The sequence below is a fragment of the Chaetura pelagica genome, unplaced genomic scaffold, assembly GCF_000747805.2.
Source record: "Chaetura pelagica isolate M959 unplaced genomic scaffold, ChaPel_1.0 scaffold31, whole genome shotgun sequence".
Taxonomy (NCBI): Eukaryota; Metazoa; Chordata; class Aves; order Apodiformes; family Apodidae; genus Chaetura; species Chaetura pelagica.
Genome location: NW_009952481.1, coordinates 1,882,099 through 1,898,100, shown reverse-complemented (window position 1 = coordinate 1,898,100; position 16,002 = coordinate 1,882,099). Strand labels below are relative to the sequence as shown.

Genomic DNA, 16,002 nt, shown 5'->3' with positions numbered 1-16,002 from the left:
ATATATATATATAAAACCTTCCTGTCATTGTTGCATAGCTCAATTCTGTTTACTCAGTGTAGGTTTTTCTGCGACATTCATCTCCATTCCCCTCCAACAATGAACTGTTATCCCCCATATATGCATATTTTTAAGTCTGGTATTCTTTGTTCGGGGTCTTAATGGATGGAAAGTGAAGTTCTTATGTTTCAAAATTCTTTTTAAGCTACTCTTATTTTGAATCATGAGACTGAATGAAGTACAATTGATGTTGTTTATAGTTTCTATAATCTCTGCAGTACCGTAAGTCAAAATCTGTAATAAGTTTTAGTAGTTGAAATATTCGTTAACTACTCATGTTGCCTAATTTAAGAAAACTCTTTTATCGTATTTCTATTCATATCACTGTTTGAAGCCAATGTGAAGGAGGTGGTAGATTGAAGTCATATCTATCTGTTTGAAAGGAGTATAATGATTGGGTAATATATACTGTTATGTTATCTTCAATATTTGTTCAATTGGATATTCACTGTTATGTAGGCATTACAAACTAAAGAAAACTACCTATCTGTATATGGTCTCTAGCACAGAACCAGGTGAGCCTCTGAAAAGTTTTCTCTCCACTTCAGTAGCTGTACTGGTTACCTTAACTGGTTTCCTTGAATCTATCCTCTTGGGGCTTTTTGTTTTGTTGATTTGTTGGGTTTTTTCCTGTTGTTAACTGGTTTGAAGGTCTTAGATTTCAGAAATTGCAAAAATAGATGCAAATCCCATGTGTAAATCTTGGGGTTAAGATGTATTTTATAAACTGGATAGTGATAGGCTAACATATGCATTTTTCAGACACTTCATCTATACTGTGTTTAAATTTTGAAGAAAAAATCTTTTGTAGTATGATGCTAAATTATTACGTACTTCAAAGAAAAGTCTTGCAGAGTGGAAAATGTGCACATTCTTATTTTGGAAGTTCATAGGTGAAAATGGTCATTTTTTTACATATTTGCACAGATGCAGCTTTAACCAATAGAGCAAAAATTTTCTGTCTATTGAAAGATTTTTCTCAGTTTTCAAAGATGCTGGAGTGGGGAGAAAAAAGAGAGACAGAAGGTTTATATGTGTGTTTGGTTTTATAATGTGGTTATTGCAATTACTAAAAGATTTAATTTCTCATATATTTCTTATTTGCTTTCTAAATCAAGTCTTTTTAGGAAATGTGTTTGTTTGTGACTATATGGAGAAAATGTGTGCTTAATTCAAGAGATCTCTGCTTTCTTTAAGTTTATCTTAATGAAATGGAGAATTTGTTACTTTGCTTAAATCTTGCCTACAAATTTTAAGTTTATTGGTGGAGAGCTTACGGTTTGGCTCCTAATACTTGGCAAGTTACTTTTATGTCAGCGGACTTCAAGTAGAATCTCCAGTGCGCTTTAGCTGAGAAGCATCTGGAAAAACACACTTTGTTTTTGATGGTGTGCAGCAGCCTTCAAACACTTAGAGGAAGACTAAAACACACTTTCCCTTTTGTTCTGGCATTCGGGAAACGTAGAGCATTAGTTCTAAAGTTTGTTTACCGTGATTACATAGCCATGGGCAGGCTCTGATTTTTTTTCTTTTCGGGAATATGTTTTTTATAGAATGTGATCTCTCCCCTTCAGCACTACTCAATAAGCATCATCCCAAATACGGATTCCAACCTTATGCTTCCCTTCTACCTGCATCCTCTGGTGGGTCTTAGTTATTCTTCAGTTCCTGTAATTGCTATGAATCAGGTGCAAGTGTTACTGCCTTTTATTGGAATAAATTATCACCATTTATTCACTGGTGTTAAGTTGCCCCTACAGCAGACAGCAGGTCTTTTCACTTTGCCTGCTGAGGTTTCAGCCATGAATGAACAGTATTGAGCAGAAGGATTTTTAGCAGTCTTGTAACAGACTTCCTGAAAAGCTGCCACCTTGGAGAAATTATTTTTTTTCTTTGGTAACAGCTTGGCTGTTGCATCTATGTTTGTATGATGTCTACAAGTTGATACACTCTGGGATTGTTCTAGTTATAGCTGCTTCATTTGGCATGACTGAAGGAAAAGGCTTCCTCTATTGTTCATATGGGAATATGTCTCTTAGAAATATCTCAAATAACTCCTAAATACATAATTCATTTTTGCAAAGCTGCATCCTGCAAAAAAAATAAAAAAGCATTTGTGATTTTTTGTGCATATGCTGTAACTTCAGATCACATTATATCAAGAAAACAGTGTGATTGTAGCAAGTTCTTGGTCTAATTAGAACAGGAAGGCATAGTGCTAGCTGATGCGTTACGTAGTAAGTATCCTTCTAGAGAACCTGCTCAAGAAGCTAGCACATGCTAGATTCTGCATGAAAGTATCTTCACTGCTTTGATAATCAAGGCATGGAAATACATATTGCAGTCACACTACACTTTCTGTGTAGGCACGTTTTTTGTCTTCCATTAATTAGTAGTAGAATTGTACTTGTAAGTTTTGATAGAAGATTAGAGGTTTCTTCTGCCTTGTGGTGTTTGGTTTTTTAGACATGAAATCTCTGTACTACTATGCTTCATCAAAGGTTTTCATAGGCTTTCTTTTCAACAGCTAAGGCTTAGATTGGGTGTGATGTATTCTTTCTGAGGTTTGGAACCAGTAGTGTGGTGGAACTGGTTATACCAGAGGAAAGGCAAGAGAGTTTTTTGAGGGAGATCTGGCTAAAAATTGTACAACTGCTACGCTTGACTAAGACAACACTAAGGTCTTTTATATTTTTTATGCTGAGGTCCTTTTATATGGTTTGGTACAAATGTAAGCTGGGGTTGGAGCTCTTTGGTAATTATAGTACTCTCCGTAATAAATCATTAATTGCAGAAAAGCTATGAAAATATTTAGTTTCCACTAAACAAAGTCTTTCAAAGTGGGAAGCAGTGTCTTTCTCAGAGGTGGAACTAACACAAGGTTTTGCACAGGTACTTTCTTCTTCGAAAGGCAGTGTATCTTTCTGGAACCTGATTTTCAAAGTTTTACCGGATGCAAAATCTGGCAGATTTGACCTAATGCCTATCAAATATGCATAAGGAGTGGTTTTATAATATAAAACTTTTGCCTTGTATGTTAGGGCTTTCCAGAGCTCTATTTTTATAATTCTAACCTTTTTTCTCTGTTTGGACCTTGGATTAATTGGATTATGTTGGCTTTTCATCATGATAGACAGGTGCAAAGTTTGAAAAAGCTGGTTTCATCTTCGTCCTCTGTGTGAATGGACAAGAGTCCATCTTCTCTTCCTACTTTTTCCATCAAAAAAGTCTTTCTATATTGATTAATTTTGAAATTAATTTGTACCTGTTAATGAAAGGAATAGTTGGAGATTTTGGAGATCAAGGCACTTGACTTCAAAAGTTACGTTCTACTACTTCTATTACATTTAATAGCCTCACAACAAATAAGTAAGGGTATGGAACGTGACGTACCTCAAGTCTTCAATTCCCATTGCCCCCTTCACAGTGGTCTCTATACCGTAATCAGATAGGCATTGTCAATAAATACTCTTTTGAAAGGATATGTAGTATTACAGGTAGATCCAGGTATTATTTATCGACTCAGATTATCTGAGTTGGAAAAAAAAATGTAATTTGGAAGGTCTAACACAGAAAGGCATATTTTTCTGCTACAATTGGCAGAAAGTGAACCATCCTCTGCTTAGGTGCATTGTAATATTTAAATGAAATAATTTCTTTAGAAAGGTAACAAAGCTTCACACACGCTTTGGTCTCTTCTAGTCAACATCAGTAGTCACATTTCCTGTACTACTTCTTTCTGTTGAATACTTCTGAAGACAAGTAGATGTCCATATTCTGAGCATGTTTTGTTCACTTAATTAGAGTCATGTTTGTTCACTTTCTGAAGTTGACTACTCCAAGAAAGTACAGAAAATAGTAATTCTTAGAAAACTATGTCCTAGGAACTTCTTCTCAGATATATTTTTTACCTTGGTTGTGTGGTGGCAGCTGTTGTCAGAGAAATTTCATTTTGGTAAACTCAGTTCTTTGTGTTAACTTGTGCTTTGCCACTGTTCAGCTGCAAGTGGGTTGGTTTTGTGTATAGTCAGGTAGTTCAAAGCTAGCCAATTACTTGGGTTCTAAACCTTTCCTAGAACATCAAATCAAATTCTTTTTGTTCTTAAAGATTGAGACCTGCTACTGAATTAATTTTCAGGTTTCAATCTCACATGATTTTCTAAAAACTCCAAATATATGTGAGTTTTTTCCCTATATACTTTACCTCTGAGGTTCCATTTTACCTAACTCTTTGGAATCTTACTGTGGATTCTGTGAATTAGGAAGAAGTGAAGCTGTAACAACTTTATTTCCAATAACTGAATCAGTTAGGGGGCATTTGGATGCCTGCTTGTGGGCCCTTCTTTTTTAGTATGTTCCAAGCCCATAGCAGCAGAGACACACATCCCAAGAGTGTGAATCTGCCGGAGCAAAACTCTCAAAACTACAGTTCTAGGTAAGTAATTTTTTTCTCTACCTTTTAAGTTCTTATCCAGCTCCTCTCCCTTTCTCCCCATGACCCATCTCCCCCAAAAAGTGCCCAAAGAAGCAGCTAGTAGGAGAACATTAATAATAATTTATCATTTGTTTAGGTCTGATTTTGTGTAACGAAATAATGAAATGTCAGAATCTGTAATTGTAGCCAGTATATGAGCATTCATTTCCGAAATTATTGTATAGGGTTGTATTTCCTTAAAAATGGAGTTACAAGAGTAGTCATTTGTATAGTGATCTTGCAATTGACAACAGACACTAATATTGGAAGGTGAATGAGATGGTGTAAAATATAAATTATTGAGTCTCTACATAACAGGAGAATGGGCCTGTGAATTTGTGTATACAAGCTTTCATTACATCTGCATTTCATAGTGTGACATAATGAATGAAACTGGCACCTCATATACCTTTCCCAGGAAAAGAAGCTTGGCAGTCACTAGTTCCTGTAGATGAAAGGGTTTTTCGGGTGTGTGTTCAGACATGTTTGAAGAAAAACAAGGGAAAGAAATTCCTTTTATAACTAGAGAAATTGTAGTGAAGTAGAGCACTGTTTCCATCTATCTAGGAAAAAATACTTTATTTTAATTTTTTTAGAAATAATTAGATACTGATTGATGGAAGAACGTGGTGGGTTTTGCTGGGGTTTTGTTTGTTTGGTTTTTAAATAAAATAGAGGTGTACAAATTCCCCTTTTTGTCCCAGGTGGTGCTTTACATAGAGTAGTGCAGAAACCGGCTCTTGTAAGCAGGTGTAGAATATAACTAAAACCAGTTATTTGGGAAGAAGTCTAATCTGTAGCATAAACTAAGAGAATTAAATGACTTGCAGGTAGTATATGCCCTTGATTGTACCTGCTAGATGGATGGGATTACTTCCAGTATTACTTAACCAGTAAAGTCTTAATTTTCTTCTGAAATGGTCACTTCTTTATAGTGGATTTAAATCTTGATGAAGAAATGGCATGTAACATTATAAATATTATTAAGAGTTTAAGCCCAGCATTTCTGTATTTTGTAGTCATTAAGTTCTCTCTGACACCAGCTTTTTTTTTCATTATCCTGCAGTATAAATGCTACTGGATTTAGCTAATTGAAGATATTTTGTGTGTAAAGTATGTTCTCAGAATAAAATCAGCATCTGGAAGGGAGATTTCTAAGGCATTGCATATTTCTAAAGTTTGCTGTTTATACACATAATTAAAAACTAATCTGATATGTTGATCTGTAAGTGATACGTAAAGTAAGTAGTGGTAATTAAGTCTGCCGTTAGTGTGTTCAATTTTTCTTGTGAAATTAGGTGCTGCATTGTGTATTTAAAAGTAATTATACTTCTGGTTTTGCTCAGATATTTTAATAACTGAGTTTACAAATCTATAATTCTTCACAAATAATCAGAATTTGTTCTGACACAAATGCTGGGATTTATCTATCTCATAAATAAGTTAAAATCAAATTGTTTGTCAAAACAATATTAAATTCAGGGAGGTTAAGTTACAGCTTCTAAACACTGCTTGTGTTACTAGACATTCTTAAGTAGAAAAAATCATAAGATCATATTTAATTCTCTAGTTACGCTGATTACATTATTGTTACATTAGAACAAAAAAACTTTGCCAAAATGAAAATTCTGGAGTCTGCTACACCCTAAGGCATGTCAGAGGCTTCTGTAGTCTTTTTGTATTTTGCTCTGAATGAGTGCGGATGTTTCTCCTGTTGGGCTTTCCTTTTTGCACAGTGACAGTGCTGATGGGAAGCATTCTTTTTGCTTGTTCAGTTCTTTGTTTATTGCAGTATGTCCCTGGTGGGAGGTTGGGTGAGAGCAAGCTGTCATGATCAGTAATGCTCAATGTTTATGAAGGAGTAGAAAGATAAGAATGGTTATTTACCCTCATTCCATTGAGACATTATCCATCAGTACTATTAAAGAATTTTAAACCTTCCTTGTACCCAGATTAAATTGGTTGCTTCAGGTTCAGGGCAAAGGTGGACAGCTGTGAAGAAATCAGTGAAAAATAACTAAAAAAAGAAAATTGTCATCAGTAAAAATAGATTTTTTATTTAGATGTATAGTTATGTGTTACCTGTTGACAATTTCTAATCTTGACTATTAGCTTAAATAAGATAAGCATGTAATTGGCCTCTGGCTGATTTGTCTCTCTGACATTGTTAAAAAAATGGAAGAATTGACATTAACTTTTTAGGATTGGTATATATGGTTTAAATGTATTCATTGCTAATTTAATTAATACAATTAAGTGGTATTTTAAATTAGTGGAGGCATATACCAGTAATCTCTGAAGAACGTTAGAAATTTAAAATATAAAACCTCTAATTGTTATGCTTTAAGAAAAGAAATTTTGTATTAGAGTCATCAAAATAGTTCATATACAATTCAGCATTACAGTGTAAATCTGCCTTGTGGTTCTGTACATACACTTTTAACCACCTTGGATATGAAGTGTCTAATTAAATCCTTTACAAGTTGTAAATGGGAAAGCGATGATTTATCTGTTCTGTCTTCGTAATCATTCAAGATCATTTGGAAATCTCTGAAATCTAGAGTTTACTGAGCAGTAGATGTTGCCATTCTGCTAAAATGAATCTTAGTAATCATGCATATGGTTATTATTTAGACATGTTATCTTTTCACAGATATGTACAAAAAGGCCATTTTAGTTTGCTAGGACAAGCAGTTCTGGAAGTTTTTAGGCTGTCATCCTAATTTACTCATTGGCTGAAAGAGTTTAATCTGGGATTTAGTGTCAGAATGAGGGGCAAAGGGTACAAGTTGGAACATAGGAAGTTCCATTTAAATATGAGGAAAAACTTCTTTACAGTGAGCATGATAGAGCACTGGAACAGGCTGCCCAGAGAGGTTGTGGAATCTTTCTCTGGAGATATTAAAAATCTGCCCGGATGCAGTTCTGTATTAAGTGCTCTAGGTGAATCTACTTCAGTGGAAGTGTTGGACTAGATCAGCTCTAGAGGTCCCTTCCAACTCTAGCAATTCTGTGTTTTAAGGCAATCATCAAGTTTGCAAGAAAGCAGTAACATGAGAGACTTAATCACTAATGGTGCTGTCACTGCTGATTTGAGAAGTCTTCAGGTTAAATGGAAGAATGCAGATACGTCTTTAATACAGAGCTCCCTTCATCCAGCTGCTGTCCCTAACACTTGCTAAGCTTTGAAGCACATCCACTTTCAGGGTGGTTATTCTTCAGATAACTATTGACATGCAGTTTCAGCAGAAATATATTTGAAGGTGTCTGATTATTCCAGTGAATTTTTTTTGCACAAAGTTTCCTCAGTAATTAGTTAATTTCTAAATCTGAAAGTACTCATCATTTTGACATACAGATATTTCCAAAGATGAAGGCCACAAGCTGTCTCCAGGAATACTATTCATAAAAGGACAAGTGAGAGATAACAGCTTCAAAATCCAGCTAATCTTTTTTTCCATTTCAAACTTGTGGTTTCTTCAATTTTTAATTTCTTATACCACAGTAACCCATTTAATTTGAGAGAACATCTCTGCTATTTTTTTCAAATAAGGTACCTTGTGATCTTTCTTTGAGTACCAATGTGCTGCCTTTTGGTGAACGTGTTGCAACATAAAAAAAAAAAATCCATGCAGATTTCTCAAGCCAAAAGGATGTATACACATGACACTAACTGGGATCACGCTGTGCTCTGATCTGTCATAATTTTTTTTCAAGGGATTGAACAAATGTGAATATCTTTTGCTTCTATCTACATTGTTGGGGGAGGAGGAGTGAAAATGGTTTCTGAAAAGAAAATCTGAAAAAAAAAATGTGAATATCTGATCTCTCATATAGTCAGAAAGCTCTTCTACTGTTACTACATACTCATTTTATTATGAAAACTGTTACAAAGAGTGAAGCAGAAATATACTAAACTCACTTAATGGGTCTAAAGAACCTGTGTGTTCAGAACTGTGGAAAGCTTCGAACCTAGTTCAGCATTTTTTTTTTCTAGTCTGATATTTTGGCAAAGCCCTAGATCTTGATAATACAAAGACATCATACTGTCTGTGGAATGAGCTGGATAAAGCTTACATACTGATGCCTTGAAGGATCCGAAGTATATTGTGAAATGTATTGATGGATATTGTGGAAGTTCCTGAGTTTACCTGTTCGTCAAAACCCAAAGGGGTCTTAGAACTCATGCATTAACAAAGTAAAGGTGTGCAAACTTGCATGAAATTGATTGTAAAAGAGAAGATATGAAGACATCTGTTTTCAGAGGGTAATTACTCTCTTCTCACCTCTCTAATTCTCTTTTGATTGTTCTCATGTATTTCAAAGTGAGTTCAAGATTTTATAAAGCCCTTGAAGCCCATTTCTGTATTTCGGCATTCAGACTTCCGCAGCTATCATGGCAACCTAAAACATTTTTTTCCTCATTCAATGGAGCTCTTTCATTATGATCTGAGAAGACAGTGGTACTATGTGCTCATCCTACCTTTTATGTCCTACTTCAACTTGATATTTTCATATACTTGGGCCAGCTTTTTTTGTCCTAGATCCAGAAATCTCATAGAGGCAATACAGTCATGGTCAAGTCTAGTTCTGAGGATCGCCATCAAAATACACTGGAAATATGAAGAAACCTGTGAGTAATCTGTAACTCTGTCTGCAATTACCTTGCCGTTTGGGAAAATAAAAGGAAAAGAAAACTTTGAAGATGTCCCTAAGTTATAATAGCTTACTACAATGTCAGTGTTCAGTTGTCAAGAGAAATTAAGAAGGTGCATCAGAAGAGCTCTGTTTTTTGAGGGAATATATATGCCAAGTTGTGATACAATCATCTACTTAAATGTTCTCAACTTACAATTTGACATTTTGGATGAAGAGCAGCATTTTAAGCCTGGTCATTTACAGAAGTTCAAGAGAGAAAACTGGTTCTACTTGAATTGTTTTGGTTGTTTAATCTCGGAGCCTTCAGCATAAGGGCTCTGAAAGGTGAGTTTTGATCCAGCTACAGCTGTTTAAGGCGTCACAGCTTCTGGCCATCTGCCTTGCTTCTATAGTATGAATAGCAGGGGGACACAGTTGCTTGGCTCTTAACTGACTCATTTAGCCTGGTAGGTTAATGCAAACCATTTTCACTTGTTCCTTAAGGTGATGCATTGGACAATGAAATGCCCTTCTAGAAATAAGAAGGTGTGTTCCCTTCTGCTACAGGTGATAACCTCAGTTAAAGGACTAGGGCAGGGAACTGATAACAGTAATGTCTTAAAGCTTATTGTTAGATCTACTGTCAGAGCTTTACATGACTTTTTCAGTGTGGCTGACATTTCTGGGTTAAAATGAGAAAATTGACTGACTTTTTGCTAAGAACACAAGTTTCTAAATTTGTGTTTCAAAAGTTAAAGAGTTTCAATTGAGAAATAAGGTAACAATATGTATGGAAGTTGGCAGAAGTTCCTACAGCTTTTTGTTGAACTTGGAAAAGTTTCTTATTTGCAGTTGACCAGTTTCTTCTTGGAGTTGCATTTGTCTTTACCATCTTCCAGCCATGAAATGTTGTACATGATTTTGAGTTTTAGGAAGTTAGAGATGCACAAATATATTTGAGAATTAAAATTACAGGGAAAAAAAGCTTATTCTTATCACTGGAATTGACTGTATTACTTCTTGTTACTGTGTTCTAATGTTAATTTTGGGGATGACCCTTCAAAGTTTTAATTCTTCTAAATAGGATTCTTCTACAAATGTAGAATAAATTAGAAATCATGTGTTACAATTCTGGTTTACAGTTTGAGTGGGTGGCGTGTTGCTTTTTTTTCCTTGGAGTTTATTTCACTATTCTTTGATTGCATCCCCCTTACCATTCATTCTTCTGCTCCCAAAAAGAGCTGGCTCATTGCAGCTGGTGATAATCCAGGCACAAAATAAGTTTTTTTTCTTATATTGCATTTGTGGTCTACATGTTTTGACAATGTATCTCTTCAACAGAATTTCCAGCCTATGCTTAGTCTTTCTTCAAGTAAAGACTTGCAGTAATAGTCACTGTTTACAGAGAAAGTAATTGTTTCTTTGACAAATTACTCAGTGATAGTTGAAAAGTGAGACTATAAGCCTTAGTACAGATAGGGCTTTTAGGTTTTTATAGCAGAAATGACTTTTAGTTTAGAGTGCCATGTTGGTAATATAACTAGGTTGTAGTTTAAATGACTAGAACATACTTTTTTGGATACTTGCATGTGCTTCTCATTTCTGTGAATTGTTGGCTCACTTTATTTTTCTGTATTATACTTGATGATTTTTGAATATAAACTGAAAGGCTTGTTGCAGAGTCAGGCTCCTGATACTACATAAAATTGTCATTGAGCTTTTTCTTTCATCCATGAAAAGCGTTACAATTTCAAAGGGAAAATACTCAAGCTTTAAAGTTTGTAGTAGCCCACCAACTAGTACGTATGTGTTACAGTATAAACTCCAGCTCTTGCTACACTGGTTTGCTTCAAAGAGAAGCATGGATTGTTGGAGTTATTTTAATTAGATTTGGTTTTTGCTCATGTGTTCCCTGGCTAAAATATCTGTGAAGTCCAGCTGATACACTGAACCAAGTAGAAAGAACCTCTGTCATAATCTCATGATAATTGCAGATCCTTGCTTAGATCATGTGTAATGAAGCAGGTTGAATCTGCAGTAGAAAATTAGTATTATTCCTCAAACAGTAGCTGTGAAGGCACACTTTAACTTCATCTTTGCAGACTTTTACTTCAAGCGTAATCTATTAGTTTGGGAATTTATTTATTTATTTATTGCTTTTATGTATTGCACCTTCTGTATTAGAAGATTCTCTTGGGAATCATAGAGGGACTTGGATTTTGCATGTTTTGAGGCTTGGGTTTTTTAGTTATTAATTGGCACCTGTGGTACACTGGCAATAAATGATAGTCTGAATACATTAAAAATTACTAGCTAAGGAAGTTCTGTTCTTGCTTTTAAATTAAATGGATTTTGTTCTCTGTGCACATACATGCTGAAGAGGATTAATGAGTGGAAGTGGAGGGGAGTGGACATTCTTGCTTGGACATTTACCAGTCTATATATATATAATTGGTGATTTTTCTTTTTCACTTGCAGATAAGCCTCTGAAGAAGCGAAAACAAGAAAACAAGCCACAGGAGGCTGGAGGTGCTACTGGAGGAAATAGAGCAGCTTCTCAGGAGACAGGTTCTACAGGAAATGCAGCAAGGCCAGCATTGATGGTTAGTATTGATCTGCAGCAAGCAGGAAGAGCAGACTCTCAGGCAGCAGTAACTCAGGATTTGGACACCATCAAAAAACCTGAAGAAATTAAGCAGTATCATGACGGGTTTATGTGTGTTTCCCAAGAAGACCCTGTTGGAGTTCTTAAATTTAAACCCGAAAACCATCCTGAGATGTTTAGGAAAAAGTCAGACTTTGAGGGTCAAAAGATGGATATCCAGCAAAATGAAAACAGGCAAATGGAATTTCAGCAAAATGAGAGCAGAAGGTTGGAAAGTAAACACAACGAGAACAAACAGTTAGAAGCTAAACATGAAAGCAGACAAATGGAAATGAGACAAAATGAAAGCAGACAGACAGAATCAAAACAAAATGAGAGCCGGCATATGGAGATGAGGCAAAATGAGGGAAAACAAAATAATGGCAAGCAGGAAATAAGGCAGAGGCCTGAAACACCAAAACAGAAGGGTGAAGGCAGGCCTGAAACACCAAAACAGAAGAGTGAAGGGAGACCCGAAACACCGAAACAGAAGAGTGAAGGAAGGCCTGAGACACCAAAACAGAAGAGTGAAGGAAGGCCGGAAACACCAAAACACAGACATGATAATAGGAGAGACTCAAATAAACCACTGACAGATAAGAAAATCGAAATAACTAGGCATAAACTAGATATGAAATCTGATCCTTCAAGGGTGAAACCTGAAAGTAGATCTGATCCAACAAAACAAAGGCCTGATGGGCGTCCAGTTTCTGATACACTGAGGCGTGATCATGATAGCCTTAAACAAAGATCTGAGGACAGGCCAGAGTCAGAGAGATTCAGAGGAGATCCATCCAAGATTAGAAGGCCTGAATATTTGAGATCTTCAAACAAAAATGAACATGATACTAAACATGGTATTAAATCTGATGGTTCAAAACCTGAGAAATTTGAAAGGAAACATAGGCATGAGTCTGGTGAATCAAGGGAAAGGTTTTCTTCTGGGGATCAGAAATCAAGACCTGACAGCCCTCGTATTAAACAGGAAGGCAGAGGAGATTCTAGTAAATCAAGACTTGATAAACCTGGTTTTAAATCACCCAACAGCAAGGATGAACGAAGGACAGATGGTAATAAGAGTAAAGTAGATAGCAATAAAGCACATGCTGACAGTAAAGCAGAATTTCCCAGTTATTTGTTGGGGGCAAGATCTGGTGCATTGAAACATTTTGTTATTCCAAAAATCAAGCGTGATAAAGATGGCAATGTTACTCAGGAGTCAAGGAAAACTGAATTTAGAGGTGAACAGAAGGACAAAGCAGAGAAGATTGGGCTAGTTGAAGATCTAAATAAAGGAGCTAAGCCTGTAGTTGTCCTTCAAAAGCTTTCATTGGATGATGTGCAGAAATTTATTAAGGATAGAGAAGATAAATCAAGGGGCTCTTGTTGTAAACCTAACAAGAACAAGTCATCCAAATCTAATAAAGGTAAGATTAATTTTTTAATATTAATTACATTATTTCTTTTACACTCCTGTTCTTTCAGATTTGCTTCTTCTGTGGTTAGAAATTAATGCAGGCATTTGCTAATTATATTTGTTAGTTTGTATGATTGCCTTCAATGGTGCTTTTGGGGAAAAAAAGTGAAACTTGCCTTTGGGCTTGTCTTACTGGAAATCTTGCTACAATGTACCTGAAGTGATTTATTTACTCCAGTGCAGGTACCTAATGTGGGAACACTTAAATGTTCTTAAACTGTTCTTCAGCTAGTTTACCCTGGTATATTATCCAGTGAAAAGTAACTGCTGCATGCATGATTTGAACTGGTTCATCTGTATAAGGGACTAGTACTACTGTAACTAAGTCAGTGGAGCTTGAGTGGTAGGAAATGCTATGCATACAAGCTTTAAGGTTTTTTTACATTTTTAATTTTAAATCAAATGGTTTTCCAAGGTATATTTTGACATGATGTGGTAAGAACACAGTTACAAAATCCCATCTACCTCTTTTGCACTATAACTTAAAAGTCTGTTGGGGAGCCTCCACACTTGCTGCTGTGTGATAGTAAGCTTAGAAAAAAAGATCTGTGCTTAGGAGAATTCAGACATCTTTGTCTCTAGAGTCCATTGTATGTAGAAAGAGGAAAGGAACTGGTAAACAATTGGCTGGATTTTCACAATAGTAATATGGATAGGAAATAAGTCAGAATAGTTTGTGGGTTTCTTACTTGATTGATTGACTTTTCTGTGGATATAACATGTTTTTAACAAGATCGTTTTTCTTCTTGGTACTCTAATTTTGACTTCTTTGGGTTTAGACTGAAGTAGATAATTTCATGTTGTAAAATCAGTTGGGGTGTTGTAAACTGGTCGGGGTTCCTTTTTTATGTTTTATTCTCATCAAGTTGACATGTCTTGAAGTAGACAAATGAAGTGGCAGGTGAATTTCAGCTCTATGCTACGTGGTTTATTTATGAATGCAGTTCCCAGTATATAATGAATTTGAGTTTAAAATGTTTTTCATAGCTGATCTGACAAGAACTGGAGTAGAAATCATCCTTGCGAGTATGTAACTATGTTTGCGTGCACATGTACAGAGGTGATATCTCTGTAATGAGTTTATTATGCTATGTCTGATCTCTGTCTACTAGTCTGTTTGTATTAACTCTTAAAGACTTAATAATTCAGGATGTTTATTACTTATTTGTAAAATATTAGCCTCCTAATTAAAGTAGTTTCTCTTTATCCTGGAAATAGGAACATTTCCCCTGTCTGTTTTTGGGGTTTAGACCAGAATAAATTGCCATTTCTAATAATAGGTATCTAGAGTTAGACCTAACATTTTTACATCTTTGACATCAGTTCAGTCTAAAGATTTCAGATGAAACCTTTATGTTCTTGACAGGGAATACTGAAAACTTTCTCATGGAACTCAGCTGTAGTGTTTTGAATTTCACAATTCTGTGTGTGGCAAATTAGTAATTTTATATGCTTTCTAAAATCTGTATGAAGTAGTAGTCTATATTGTATGTGGTTATTTGTATAGAATGTTTTAGCAGTGTGTAAAGGTTTTAGTGACTCTTGTCTGATTGGTGTGACTCTAGTAGTTGTGTCACTCATGTACAACATTGATTTTAAAGCCAGGTTTATAACTTCTCCAATGTTTTGTATATTTTTTGTTTTCTGAAGTCTTATTTCGTACATGCTTTCAAATAACTTGATACTTATTTTCCAGGGGAAGAAGGTGTTTCAGTCTGGTATCAGTCTTTTTGCTGTTGTATTCAGAATAAGGTTCTTGCAACTATACTAGAAGTAGGTTTTGTGGAAAGAATAATTTAACTATGTTTCTCTTACGAATAAAGTTTTGAACGTTTAGCCAGGTAGACATTGTAGAAATTGTCTTTGAACTAAATTTTTTTTTAAATATGTGTGTTTAGTTCTACAATTTTTTTTGCCCAACTTCCTGATAACTAGCTTCTTTGGATATATTCTGCTAAATAACTAGGTGAACTCCAATGTTTTAAGTTGTTCATAATTTGTAAAGGTATCTCGTCATAACCTGAAGTCTTACTTGTCAAGAACTGACTGATACAGAAAATATTAAGGACATTGCCTTGTTCCAGTTGAAAGAAGTAGTGTTTACTCTTTTACTCTGTGCCATTTTTATTATAAACATTTTCATACGCTGGGAAAAGGACTTTTCATTAATACTCTATATTTAGTTCATCCTGTATTTCCTAATAGATTGTAGCAAATCTTTTCTAGTGTTGCCTTTTAGCATTTTTCCACTTCTTACATCCCTCTTATTCCATGTAGCGTAGTATATTTTGCAAATCTTTCCTTATTTTACTTCCTTATATTTCTTGTCCTTTGTTTTTGCTTTCTTTTCCATCCTTCCACCAAGAAAATGTCTTCTGGCTTTGTCACGTGCAACGTCATTGCTGTGATTTATCTGAAATCCAGTTTAAAATAGGACTATTTCATCTAGGTCAAAACACAATTTAGGTAGTCATTCTGTTATAACAGACTAATGCTCATTCATCACGAAACTCAGTAACATTGACTTTTTAAAGGTAAAGTTAAAGCTTTGCTAACTGGAAGTCTGTACAGCTTTCTGCATTGTTTGAGTAAATTTTAAAATCATATTTGTGTTGTGCACGTGGTGAAGGCTTGCATTGTACTGTCAAAAGACAAACAGTTTAATCAAATGTTATAGGCATGTTTGAAGTTTTGTTGTTATATGAATAG

General features: G+C 35.2%; 1 protein-coding gene across 1 annotated transcript in view; it reads left to right on the top strand.

Annotated features, from left to right (window-relative positions):
- Nucleotides 1-16,002, top strand: part of NIPBL (Nipped-B homolog (Drosophila)) — a 97,080-nt gene that overhangs the window by 27,356 nt on the left and 53,722 nt on the right. The window contains exons 9-10 of the mRNA XM_010008754.1: nucleotides 2,885-2,941; nucleotides 11,651-13,243. Of these exons, the coding sequence (XP_010007056.1) occupies nucleotides 2,885-2,941; nucleotides 11,651-13,243 (1,650 nt within the window). The remainder of the gene's footprint in view (nucleotides 1-2,884; nucleotides 2,942-11,650; nucleotides 13,244-16,002) is intronic.